Raw genomic sequence first — 13,874 nt, 5'->3', positions numbered from 1 at the left:
ATTGTTCAGTGTGAAACAGCAATTAATGGGTCCCGAAACAGTTTGGACAAATTTTGTAGACACGTAAAGTACAGCTACAGTAAAATATTCACACCACAATTTAAGTGACGCATATCATCTTAAGCGAGCTACGGACAATTACAAGCTCCTCCCTAGCCATGCTTTTCCTCTTCAACTTGTGCAGCGAGCAATCGGGGCTCAGCTGTGCTTTCACTGGCTATGCGTCACAATGTGGCGTCGCGACATCTACTTTCACTGTCTTGGAGCCAGCATGCGAAGCGTCACCAACCTCTCTGCTAGCCACCTGGCCGTCGATCCCCAGCGAGAGCTATCCAAGCAGCATTTGTTGTGAGTGTTCTGTTGCAGCACCAAACGCGTCTGGTATTATAATAGCAGGCGAGCTTGGCATTTTGGTGGCCTTAATGGTGCAGCCACCCGGTGGCGCAGAATTCAACCAACCAAAGACAGAGCAAATATTGCTGTAACCAAGTGTAAAACATTTTAAATATTTAAAAAGACAATGTGTTCATGACAATGTGTTATGCTGCTGCCCAAAATTTACACCAACAACCAAACAGAATACATTGCGTTACTGCTATATTAGCTCTGTGTTTGTCTGGTTGAGCTCCGAGCTCCCAGATGGCTGCACCCTGCAGGCTGCTCATGCTTGCGCTTCCACCCATCTGGCAAAATGTCCAGTCTGCTTGCATTTACCAGAATAGTGGACATGCTAAAACTCTATTTTGTGGTAGTATAATCCTCTGGCATGAAGTAATCCTCTGGCCTCGGTGCGTCATCCCTCTAATCCTCTATTTCAGAGGCTGCGTATACTGTCGTTTACTGACATACGAGACTACAAGATTTCCTGCTTAGTAAATAAAATAAACACAAACACACCTCTGCCGCGTGCCATTCTAACATTTCCGTCGTTAAACACACGGCATGCACGCAACGGTAATCTTAATCTCCCTTTATGTTGGAATGTGTACGGCGAAAGATTAATTCAATTCTCTGGTGTTAAGCTGTGGAACAATTTGCCTCTTGAAATAAAACTCGCAAGAAATTTTGACATTACATGCAAATGCCACTTCTTATCTTGTCAAGCACGTTCCTGAGTTTTGTTTTTGTTTTCTGTTTGTTTTTAGCGCAGTTCTGTGATTATATATAGTATTTACCACTTATGTATGATACTTTCCCGTTTTGTTTGTATAAGACTGCTAATCATTGCAACACATTTTTTGTATTGGACTCATCACTAGCCGCTTTAGGCTATGGGACCAAATATCTTTGTACGCACTTTTCATATTATTGTGTAATAAAATTCCCCTTTTGATTTGATTTGAAGTGACGGCCACAAACGTGTACATCCTGGTGCCAATCAAATACCGACAGTCTGATGCACTGAAGCCACTCCGCTTACCTGTTGCCTTGCAGAGGGACACAATATCGCAGCTTGACATGCTGTCAATTGCTAGATTTGCAGCCCACAATGCAACAAGGGCAACTGATGGTCCTCGAGACCAACACAGACCACGCAGCTCGTGTCAACATGGAGCACATGGTAACTCAAGCAGTCGACACTTGCTGTGTGCCGGAAGTGCTTGAGTGTAGTGATAAACTGTAGTGTATTCTCTTGAAACAATTAACCAACATTCCAACTATTATGAACATTTGTTAACCATAAAGTTGGAAAAATTATCAATGATGCAACGTAGGTAGCCAACTGATTAGCTCGCTCAACTGATGTCATATGCACGCCGCTACGTTGATGGAGATGGGGCAGCTGAAAAACCAGGGGAGAGGCACTGCTGCAATCGGTAGCAGCGCACATTCTTAAAAAAACCTTATAACAAATTACACACTTTACACAGAGGGCTTAAGTGTGGCACTTTATGATTAGAAGGACCTACTCTAAATGCTCGGTACGTTTGTACGAAATTGTCAAAATCGTTTCAGGGTCCTTTAAGTAATGTCAGTTTCTTCATTCTATGGCCGTAAGCACGTAGAGAATTGGTGAAATCAATTAGACTGCAACCTGAGCTTTTTTCTTCAATGATTCCTGATATTCACATCTTTTTACACATCACTTCCTAGCTGTTTTTTGCACTAATAACAGGATGTCTTGACAATTTTCTTATATGTCAAAGTTCCTCACCCTTTCTTAGAAGTTGCTATTATAGAGGCCCTGCAACTACCCTTAAGTGTGGAACGTGTCTGGTATTGAAGGTCATTGCCACTAAAAACTTTTTTAAGCAAGAATCTCTTGAATACACATTGTACAGTAACAGTTATTGGAAATTGTTATTAAAACACATGCCTGACACATGCCTGACATGCCTTTCCAGCAATCATTTTTGTAGTTCCTACTGTAATGGAAGCTGGGCTTGTATCAAGTAATGCTAGTGATGTTCCCAATTTCACAGACATCACTTTCAACTTGGGTATGAGTGCAGTGGTACTATTTCCTGCCACTAGATGGTGCAATTATGCATCAGTAATTACTAAGCTTGGGTGAATATAAATTTCTTAGTTCAAAGCAAAGTTGAAGCGAATAGTAATTAGTGTCGAATAACTTCAAAGCGAATAGTTGGAATAGTTGTGGAATTTGCATAAAACAGTGGTGGAACAACCATTTCACCTTTCGGTGCAGGTCCTAGTGCAGGCAAAAAGCCAATTTGGCACAGCAGCAAGAAATTTCAGTGCAGGGTCCAACGCACGTGCACTTACCATGCAAATATTAACTGATATAGTCTACATGTTGTGAAGATGTGTCTGTGCGAGGCTTACCCGGCAAGCATGGTCAGGAAGGGACGCGACACTCCTTCACACCGTGACGCACAAAGGGTGCTCGGCCGGGTTCGCTGACATGGTGCAGAGAAGGCACCATTGACAGATTGTCAACAAACGCGTGTTTATTAACCTAGGATGCAGCACAGTGCGACAGTCGCAGCTTGTGGGCAAAGGCTCACCACAAGACCGGTTGAGTATGCGCGCCTGCACTGAACATGACATCATGCAATATACTCACGTTATGCCATGCACATAGAAAATTTAGGGGAAAAATAATAATAAAAACAACAGAAAGAACATCAGTATCACTGCACTTGCGCGAGATGCAAATACGGTTCTGCATTTGCATCTGCGATGCTTTTTCACCAAAATAGCGCAGCGACACAAACTCTACGCAAAAGTTTTGCGTCAATGAACATGGCGGCACCCATTGATGTGGCGGCTCTTGCCGTGTACCACATTTGCTAATGCCATTTTTAACTATGCACCATGTGCGATTTTGATTGCAGCGGCTCCTTTGCGAAGCCCCGCTATCATTCATAAATATATAAACAAAGTTTACCTTTAATCCTACAATATGACATTCTCCGTAGGCAAACTCTGCGGCACCACGCGGGTTCAATGAACATCGAAATAAAGTGCCAGCAAGATGGTACAGCGGCACTAGATTGTACGTCTGCCAGAGAAAAATGCGCAAATGACGAACCGGACGATTCTGACGGGCCCATAGACTTTCTCACTATGGAGTGAGAAACACTATGGACGGGCCTCTGCTTCCCTCTACGATGATAATGACAGCATGCTGTTAGTTTTTATTTCTGTTTTGCTAGCTGCGGAGCCTCGACGGAAGGAGGGCTTCACTTTTATGCATGGTTTGGCACAGGCTTGGTGTAATTTTCTGCTAAAATGCAGTTTTGGCATAGAATGGTGCAAAGAGTCACTCTCGGCACAGCTGTTCCACCACTGATAAAACCTCGACAGAAAAGCCAGATGTTGACAAATCTAAGAAAACTTGGTTCTTGCAAGAAAGGAAACAGGTTCCCCTCTAGAGACAGTTCATTTCTAAAGTGCAGTTATTTAGATATTTTCATGCAAAAATGCGAGTTCAACATTTCTTACAGCTCCAGCAGCCCAGAAAATTTCTTTACAGGCGCTTGCTCAGTGTTGTGCTTCAGTCTATTTAAAATTTCATAATGGTTAAGGTCATGGGAGCGTCTTGTGTTCGCCCATCGTGCATTGTCATGATGCTGTGAAGTACTGCCTTCATTGCGCAATGTCAGCAGTTTGTGCCGGGTTGCACAAATTTAGCTTAAACACAGGGAAGGCGGTAGATGGAAATTCAAGACGATCAGCAAAACGAGAACAAGGTAAAAGCAGGAGCCAACGTTTCGACAAGTGGACTTGTTTTTTCAAGGTGACGTATTCTTTCCTCGGTACAGTATATATAGGTATGGTTCTTCTAAAGGGGAGTGGGGGTAAGGCGGGTGGGTGAGGCAACAACCGAAGGTGTGTTAGCGGTGAGGGCGTAGAATTGAGAATAAGGGGATGCTATGCACACGGCCGGTGACACGGCCGTATGTCAGCCGGCGTGTCAACGGCCGTGTGCACAGCACCCCTCTATAATAATCTGCTTCGGTGGAGGTCAGTGGGCTATCGTCTCTCTGAAAGAGATAATAAAAGGAGTGGCAGAAAATGGTCTATCTTTTGTTCAACGCACGCCGTGCTTTTTTGAATTATCGACGGCATCAAAGCCAACGAAATCCTTCCCGACCATGCTATTCTAGTCACTTTTAATTTTTCTGCCCTTTACACTAACATACCAATGAGTGAAGGAATTCAAGCCGTATCAAAATCCCTCACAGTCAATCCCCAAGCGCACACCCCTGAAGTTTACCTGTCACTCCTTAGGTTATTTCTCACGCTCAACTATTTTGAATTCTATTCTATTCACTACTTGCAAACTTTCACCACTAGCATGGGAACACCATTTGCTACCACGTATGCAAACATTTTCATGGGACAGCTTGAAGAAGACCTGATAAAATCCTACCCTTTAAAACCCCGCACCTATATGTGTTACATTGACAACATATTTATAATATGGGAACATGGCACAAGTATGTTAACCGACTCAATTAGCCATTTCAATCGCTTTCACCCGAGTATTAAATTTACTGCTCACCACTCTCCTAGTCAAATCAACTTCCTTGACACAATGGTCTCCATAGAAAACGGAAACTGAGAACAACAATTTACTAAAAGCCTACGGATAGCCAGCAATATTTAGACTACAACAGTCGTCACCCACGACACTGCAAGCAAGGAATGTTTGTCGGACAAGTGAAACGAATAAGAAGAATCTGCAGCGAAGACAACAATTATATCCACCACCTAAATAGCCTTAAAGCAAAGCTAGCAGAAAGAAACTATCCACAAGTTGCTCTCGACAGAGCTTATGAGGTCACATCAAGATTGGAGAGGCAATTGGAATTGGCTAGGAAACAGCCTAGACCAGATCTGACAGACCGCCAGCCTTCATAAGAGAATATTCTAATGCCCTCCCAAATAAGCGACAGCCTACGGAAATACCACCCAATATAAACAAGTAACGAGCATTTGAGAAAAATGTTCCTGGATGTACCAAGAGTTACTTATTGCTGCAACAGAAACTTTAAAGACATGCTAGTGCACGCAGAAGTCAGCCAACATCATTTACCCGTAATAAAAGCATGTTGTCGCCCCAGTTGCAAAAACTGCAGGCACCTTCAAAGTGACATTAAAATCAAAAGTACCGCAACTAGTTATACACACGAAGTGAAAACTATCTTTGCTTGTACAAGTTCGGATGTGATTTATACGCTTGAATGTTCCTTCTGTAAGAAACAGTATATCGGTGAAACGGGGCAATCAATGAATGTCAGATTAAACAGACATCGCATGAACACATTTAAAAAGCTTCCCAAAGTCGTCGCCGAGCCTTTCAACCAACCAGGTCATAACTTTGGTGAACTTAAACTCCACATCTTACAGACAAATTTCCGTTCTGAACGAGAAAGAAAATAGAGAGAATCATACCTTATCCATAAGTTCAAGACATTGCAATCAATAGGCATCAACGTTTCAAAGGGAGCCTTAGAATCTATTCGCTATGCTAAATTTCTAGCGATAGACAACAACACTTAGTTATTTTCATTTGGTTGCCTAGTGTTTTTTTTTTGCTCCCTTTCTTATGTTTTCTTTTAGTTATATACTTATTCCATTTTGGTAACATTTTTTTCATGAGCACCGTTTGCTGCCGTTCCTTTTATTATATCTTTCACAGAGACAATAGCCCACTGATCTCCAGCGAAGCAGATAATAGAGGGGTGCTGTGCACACGACCGTTGACACATCAGCTGACACACGGCTGTCTCACCGGCCATTAACACCTTCGCCGTTAACACAGCTTCAGGTTGTTGCCTCACCCACCTGCCTTACGCCTCTCCCCTTCAGAAGAACCCTACCTACATATACTGCGCTGAGGAAAGCATATGCCGCCTTGAAAAAGACAAGTCCACTTGTCGAAACATTGGCTCCTGCTTTTACCTTGTTCTTGTTTTGCTCATCGTCACAAATTCAGCTTGATGCTGTTCGTCTACGTGTGAGTTTAACCAATTCTGTTCTGCCAGTACACACGTGAACTTGGTAGGCATGGCTGCTGCTTATGCAGACCTCAGTTTAGACCATGCACTTGATCTGCGGCCCAATCACCGATAAGTGGAAAACTTCCAGCAACACTTTGCCGTTCACTGTTGTGCCTGCCTTGACTGTTAGCCTTAACCAGTGCTGTTTTGCTGGGTGTAGGTCACCAAAGTTATGGTTTAGTGCTGCGTCGATACAAATCTGGCTGCTGCGAATAATATGTTTGAATAATATCTATGAATAATTGACCAGCTGCAGAAGTCAGTAGGTGGCTTTCGAAGAATTTGTCATTGCCTTGTCTTCTGGGCAATAAGCTATGCAATGCAACTTTCTCACTGAAACAGAAGCGTTTAAAAACTTACTATATACATGCGCGTATAGTAAGCATAAAAAATTTAAAAACTGACAGCAAGTACGGGCTGTGGGTTATAGGCAAATTTCGACTTGAGGTGTGGCTTCATGGTAGCATGAATTTCGCCTCGAGGTGTGGTTCCACGGCAGTGTGGCCCGTACTGCCGTGAAACAAACATTAGGCAAAGTTTTCCACCATCAACATCGCCGAAGAAGTGGGAAACAGAGCCACTGGCTGGAGGTACAATGTGGATGATTCATGCATCCGCGAAGAGGGACTTGTGTTTACAAAGATTCGGGCATTGTATGAAGATATTCCTGCAGGTTATGCACACTTTACTTTCTCCCGTTGTGTGTTGTAATTGGGGTGTGTGGCTTATATGTGGAAAAACTTGTATATTTGTTAGTTTTGAATACTTTAAAAACTTGTGTTACTGAAATTTGAGCTGATAATAATAATATTTGGGGTTTTACGTGCCAAAACCACTTACTGATTATGAGGCACGCCGTAGTGGAGGACTCCGGAAATTTTGACCACCTGGGGTTCTTTAACGTGCACCTAAATCTAAGCACACGGGTGTTTTCGCATTTCGCCCCCATCGAAATGCGGCCGCCGTGGCCGGGATTCGATCCCGCGACCTCGTGCTCAGCAGCCCAACACCATAGGAAATTTGAGCTGAAGAAAATATTGAATAGCATAATATATTATTGAATATTTGAAAGTATAGAATATTTGCACGAGCCTAGTAATTAGACTTGTTTTATCAGGCCTCACTATAGCTATTTTGCTTATGTTGACTGATAGTGGCCACACAATTAGTTTCTAAGCATGTCAGCAGATAAAAAAAATTCGAAGAACCTGTGTTTCACTCAACGAGCTAAAACATGGTGCAATTATGCATGTATAAAGCTTTCCACAAGAGAACAACAATGCTTCATGATACCTACACAGCAAAATCAACAGATGTTCAAATTTTGTGCAATATGACAGAACATCATAACTGAAGCAAAATATACACTAAGACGAAGAAAGGAAGGTTACAAACCTGTAAAAGAGGACGTAGGCCTCGCAGTTCTGCACCACTTGAGGCTCAACTGAAGTCACATATTGATCATCAAACTCGTACCACTGATCATTGAGGTGGTTCAACGCATATGTTGTATAGTGGCCAACTGGAAGAGTGTTTACAAGAGATGTCAGAGGCACGTAAAAATCCCACAGCACAAAAGAAACAAAGGCACATACACAGCTGGATCACATATAGGGTCGACTTCCATTATTTCGATTGCGGCTATTTCAATCCCAACTGAAATTAGGCTGGGCCAAAATGGGTCACAATGTTAGTTATACTGATTGTGAAGTCGGCCCTTGCCAGATTCACTTAACCTCATTATAACACAACAGGCCATAATGAAATAATGAAGTAAATGCGATTCTCCTTGAAATTCCCATAGAGATCCATGTATTGTATTAACAAGGTAAAATTGTCCTGCCAATGGTTATAATGAATGAGATTACTTCCCAAAACCAAGAAAACACCCAGATCCAATGCAATGTTGGAATCTAAATTTTGTGAAGATTGAGTTTGAGAGGTAGCAGCAGTAGTAAATGACACGAGCACCGCTTCATCGCCTGTAACTGTTCTGTTAGCAATCTGCGTTGTGAGGACTAAGGCACTATATGGTGCTTGTCGAGGGAAGAATGTGGAGTTGTGTATGCACAGAGAAGTATCACAATTATCTAGACACATTTAAGGCGTCCTACCTCTCATGTCACAGTGGGACATCCACGCTGAGGGAGTGGCCAAGAATGGACACACCCAGTGGCACCATACCCAGTGCCCCAAGTTGTCTACATAGTGTTACAGTAAAATATGAAATTGAAACTGCATTTGTGGTGTTGGCCACAGCCTATCACAAGAGCCATTGTCATTGCCATCATAAGACGGTTACATATCAAGCTTTCACATATGCTGGCAACAACAATGCACCAATTTCATTATGTAACCTCATTCAACAGAGATGTTATTTTACAGGCTAAGCAGTGGAAAATGGGGATGTGCCTTTGGCCAAGGCTCGTCTGAGTCTAGCGCACATCCCAGGATAAAGTGGCAAAGTGTTTAGTCTATGCATGAGCCGACCATCCCGTTTGCAATGGTTACGGAGTCAATCAACAAAAGCAAAACATCAAACGCAGTGAACTGCACAGAGGACGATATGTTGTAGGCCACAGCCATAAAAAGCAGTCTGAAAGCAATAATGAACATTATCCCTTCTGTGCCAAGAATGAACTGCATTCGTCCACGAGTTTCTGGTAAAAAATGGTAGAGGAAGAGCTCAGCTTCATACAATTAAATTTCTTGCAATTTTCTTGTATACACCTGTTAAGCTTCACTTTTGCAATACAGTGAAACCTTGTTAAACTATAGTTGGCCAGAGCTTGAAAAAAGTATGCACTAAAGGGTAGTACTGCTTAACTGAAATAGCATGAGACCGCCCACTTAGCTGTCAAAAATGGAACTCAGAGAGAGTGTGATGAAAGGGGGAAAAACATGCAGTATTTATTCACTTCGCGCGACAAAAGTGTTATTTTTGTTTGATGCCACGGCAGCCTAGCAGCGATGACAGTGGCCTCAAACTTACTGAAGCTGCGAGCAAGCTTTTCAGCCAGCCCCCTCTTCTCGGCAAACACTCACATGGCAGATTCCTCGTTGGCGTTGCATATTCTCCGTGCACAGGCGCGGTAGCGTTGCAGAAGTCGTGGGGCACCTTTTCATTGCGGGGTGCTGTTCTCGTCATGACGATTGCATTCATGAGGCTGACGTAACGTGCAGCTTCTGCCACTGTCGGGCCTGAATAGCCCGTGCTGTCGCTTTCCGTGTCATCCTTATCACTGTCGCTAGGCGGCACTTCAGCAACAGAGGCAACGATGGCGAAAAGTCGAACCTTGTCAACATCTCTTCGTGGTCGCAGCAGCGCTGCTGAGCAACTTCTTCGCATTCTAAATGCCACACACCGTAGTCAACAGTAGACCCATGTCGCATGCCAGCGCCGACTTCGTGTCACGTTCGATGTTGTTGTTGTTGTTGTTGTTGCCTATCATGTGTGTGGCTCCTATCCACAATGGGGGATTGGCCAAGAAATGGGTGGATTATTGCACGAACGATGTCTAATTTTTCTTCTATGCTGAGCACCTGGCGACTTTTTTATCCGAGCTTCGGCATGATGCGAGTCCTCGCTTGCACGACGCCACAACGCTCTCTTGCACGGCTGCATGCACGGTGCCAGAATGATGTTGATGTTGATGTGGCTTCACACGCAAGTGCGCAGGGCGCTTGGAGGCCGTTGTTCTGATCTCCGAGGCTTGTTGTTCTGCTGGGCCGCCCGATGGAGACAACACACCGCCGTGTTTGCACGACGAAAAGTGGAAACACTAAGTGTTAACCGATACATACACAATAAGCTGGTACGGTTTATGCGGATACAAAACACATTATGTTCAATGGCCGCCGAGTCGGGGATTTGACTTTACTACTTTTAACACGAAACTACTGTTTAAGTGGGTATGGTTTAACGAGGTTTTACTGTATATTGTTAAAATTTTGTATAACTAAACGCTTAAAATATTGTCTACACTGTTTTTCATAAAGGATTCTGCAGTAAAATAATTTGGCCATTCTTGGTCAAGATTCAGGATAACAGCATGGCACGGAAGGGTTTAGGTGTAAATCAACTTCCCTTCTCTTAAAGGGCTCCTCATCAGGTCTGGCCATTTTGAGCTGACAAGCGCAGAGCATACAATGCGCGCTAACGATTGTATTTACAAAGAATTACATCGTTATGCGCCGCAGAAAGGTCTGAAATTTCAACCCGAATGCCGGTTTCCCTTTTCCTCGCGGCAACTGCGCTCCAAGCAGGACGGTGACGTACTAGTGTCCCTGAGCCTACGTACTCGTGTCCGAAGTGTGGCATCGCTCGTGGTGATACGTGACTTCGAGAATTATTCAAGGCAAAATCTGTTATTTGTGGGATCTGTTGCTTGAATTGACAAATTGAAGTTTAGAGAAATTATAAAACGCACAAATGGAATGTCTGCGTCTTTGTTTTACTTTGCACCGAAGCAAGAAAGATGTACTTCCGCTTCGTCTGCTTGTTCCCACGGTCGTGCAGTCACATGCGCAGGTACTGCAACTATTCCATTTTCTACTGTGTTCCAGCGCGTGATCATGCTCAGCTACCTGATTGTTCTGCCTCATTATTCATGTAGCACTGAATTATACCGCTAGTCATGTGTCCTTGTGCACAGCGCACAAAATCGTGCGCTGCGTGAAACGAGACAATCACAACGGCTTGTGCACGATGGCATAAGCAGAAGTGCGCAGCACCGAAAAAAAAAAAAAAAAAGAAAGCAAGGAGAAAAAAAAGAATGAAGGCGGGGCCCATGACATATACGTCCCGCAATCCTCGAGGTCCAGTATGGGAGAACGCAGGGAAGAAATTTTGCTTACGGAAGCTAGACGGGGCGAATGGAAAGTGTCTCGCTTGGCAGTGGAGCTCGCCTGCTGAAATCATGGGTTCACGGCACTGAAATTTTTATATCTCGGCTATTAATGAGCCGATTTTAAAAATTTTTACGGTGGAGCGCTCCCTAGAGGACACGTAACAACTTCCAGTGTATAACCAAGTTTGCTATGGGGCCTGGTGAGGGACCCTCTTTAAGGTAAACTGCAAATTTTTTTTTTTTCCCCCGATTCCCGGAACTGGTGACACGCTACATTCTTGTAGCGTGCCTGCAGCAGATTTGGGGGCACAATGTCTTCACTTTGAACCCATAAAAAAACAGTGCATATTAACTTCGGGAGTGTATTAGGATCAGGTAAGTACTGCCAAAAAATAAGCAACAGTGTGCTTGGACATTTTTTTCTGAGTTTCCTTTTACTATGACCTGCCAGTTAATTTCACAAGTGCATTGGACTGACGTAGGTAGAATTAATGAAAGTAGACAGTAATGTCTTTTAAATTATATATATATATATATGACAATGTGTTCACCGTAGCACAACCATGATGACTGAAACCAAGGAAAAGTGGCACTACAGTTGACTCCCGTTAATTCGAACCTGACAGGATCGACGAAATTAAGTGAATTATCCAGCACGTCAAATTAAACAAGATGCAGAAAGAACTGCAAAACACACTGCCGATTCATATGGCAGTGTTTTCCCGATTCTAACAATCGCCCAAATCACATGCACACCCACTTTCTATGTGTCCAAAGTAAAAAAAAAACTAACGTAGAAATGACATTCAAGTTCCTAAATAAAGTAGAAATATAACGTGCACATGACTTTTTAGCAAGAAAAATGGGTGAGGGTTCAATATGTGTTGCACAATGGCGGCCGGTTTCCTAAAGTCAGCTTCACCGCAATACATCTTTGTTATGCGGTAAAGCATACAAACGCCGCAAAGGCGGTTTTGGTATGTGGTCTGGTTGCAGCGCACAGAAAATGTTTGGCACAATTTTCTTAGGAGAAAAAAAAAATAGGAGGCACATGTTAGAATCGGGTAAATACCATAATCAGACATTGTGAGCTGCAGTTATTGCTTGAAAATTTTCCTAGGGCAGGTCAAAAATAGGCAATTTCAACGGGAGACAATGTGTGTTCAACACATTCACTGCCCCTTAAAGGGTCACTAAAGGTTACTATTAAGTCAACGTGGACTGTTGAAATACCATCCCAGAAACCTCGAAACGCTTGTTTCGTGCCAAGGAGAGACTTATTTTAAGAGAAAATGCGTTCTGAAGCGTCCGCGTACCTCTAGCGCAGTTCAAATCGCCCGCCCTCCGATCGAGGAGTACTGACATCATGGTCTCATAGTGACGTTGTGCCATCGGTGAGTAGAACGGCGTCCGCAGACGGCGCTACGGCTTTTCTGCGCAAAACGCAAACGCGCGGCCAGAAACAGAGCCAAGACAGAGCCGACAGCAGAGCGAAAGCGCGAGTATGGTGGCTACCGGAAGGAGAAACGAATTACGTCCCACATTACGTCCCACGGCACACGGAGAGTCCGTTTTCGTTAAACTATAGGCTGCGGCGAGCTCGCAGCGTGGTCGGCGTGGTCTGTGAGAAGTGACGAGCCTTTTCGCACTCGCAACAGGGCATAACAAAGTGCGAATCGACGCAAAACTCGGCCTAGAAACGTGCTTCGCCACAACCAGGGCTCAATACGACCCAAGCTGGCACGACCCAGATGTCGTTTCCCGCACCGCCACCAGGCGCCGCTACTATACCTCAAACTCCAGTGCAAGACGCCCATAAGCTGGTACTTCATTCTATGACGCAAACTTCGACGCTCGTCGCAATGGACCCTGACACCGACAGATTGGCTCGCGATGGTGGGCTCAACTTCAGCGATTTGAGCACTGACGAGCGCGACCTGCTGCTGACGGCTCGCACTGCCGGCGTCGTTGCGTACTACGACGGCGGCCTCGACACCGGCTCTCCGGAGCGGGAAAGCAACGAGGGCTTCCCACGACATCACATGGACGTGGCATTCTCGCTGCTTGTTCCAAATAAAAGTTTCGCGAGCCAGCAGAACCTTCACAGCACGACGCGATAACCAAACTACTGAAACTCCAAAGAGTGCGCGGCGCAGAGTCGAGCGCGCAGAGTCGAGCGAAAACGAAACCTTTCGAACACCCATATTACTGAAGGCTAACGTCAAAATGTTATTTTTTCTTAGAATCGAATAGACGTAGACAAGTAGCCTTTTTTCCGTCTTATAATCGAATGAAATGATATTTTTAATACGAGTAGTTGAGTATTAGTAACACAAATTATGAGGAGTGCTTTCGTCATCGGGCTAGTACCGGAATGTCGCTGGGGGGTCTCAAATCGTGTCATGCATTTACCTCAATTTCTCGGTTACTAAAGCTCTGTTCGCGATTATATTGACGTCTTAGACGTTCTAGAACATTGCTCTACCACTTTACTGGTAACCTTTAGTGTCCCTTTAAGCTGTCTAGACAGGTGCTGCCACTAAAGGGATCA

The 13,874-nt window shown here is 44.1% G+C and overlaps 1 protein-coding gene across 5 annotated transcripts in view; it reads right to left on the bottom strand.

Moving 5' to 3' along the window:
- The window catches only part of Usp20-33 (Ubiquitin specific protease 20/33), a 105,959-nt gene that overhangs the window by 38,192 nt on the left and 53,893 nt on the right, over window positions 1-13,874 (bottom strand). For all 5 annotated transcript variants that reach the window (XR_008609316.2, XM_050195887.3, XM_055063621.2 and 2 more), the window contains one exon: window positions 7,869-7,995. Coding sequence is in view for 4 of the 5 variants with exons in the window: in XM_050195887.3 (XP_050051844.1) it covers window positions 7,869-7,995 (127 nt within the window). In the remaining variant the exon portion in view is untranslated. The remainder of the gene's footprint in view (window positions 1-7,868; window positions 7,996-13,874) is intronic.

Source organism: Dermacentor andersoni, chromosome 1 (genome assembly GCF_023375885.2).
Source record: "Dermacentor andersoni chromosome 1, qqDerAnde1_hic_scaffold, whole genome shotgun sequence".
In the NCBI taxonomy this organism is placed as follows: Eukaryota; Metazoa; Arthropoda; class Arachnida; order Ixodida; family Ixodidae; genus Dermacentor; species Dermacentor andersoni.
Note: the sequence above shows the minus strand (reverse complement) of the source record. Positions and strands in the feature narration are given on the sequence as shown.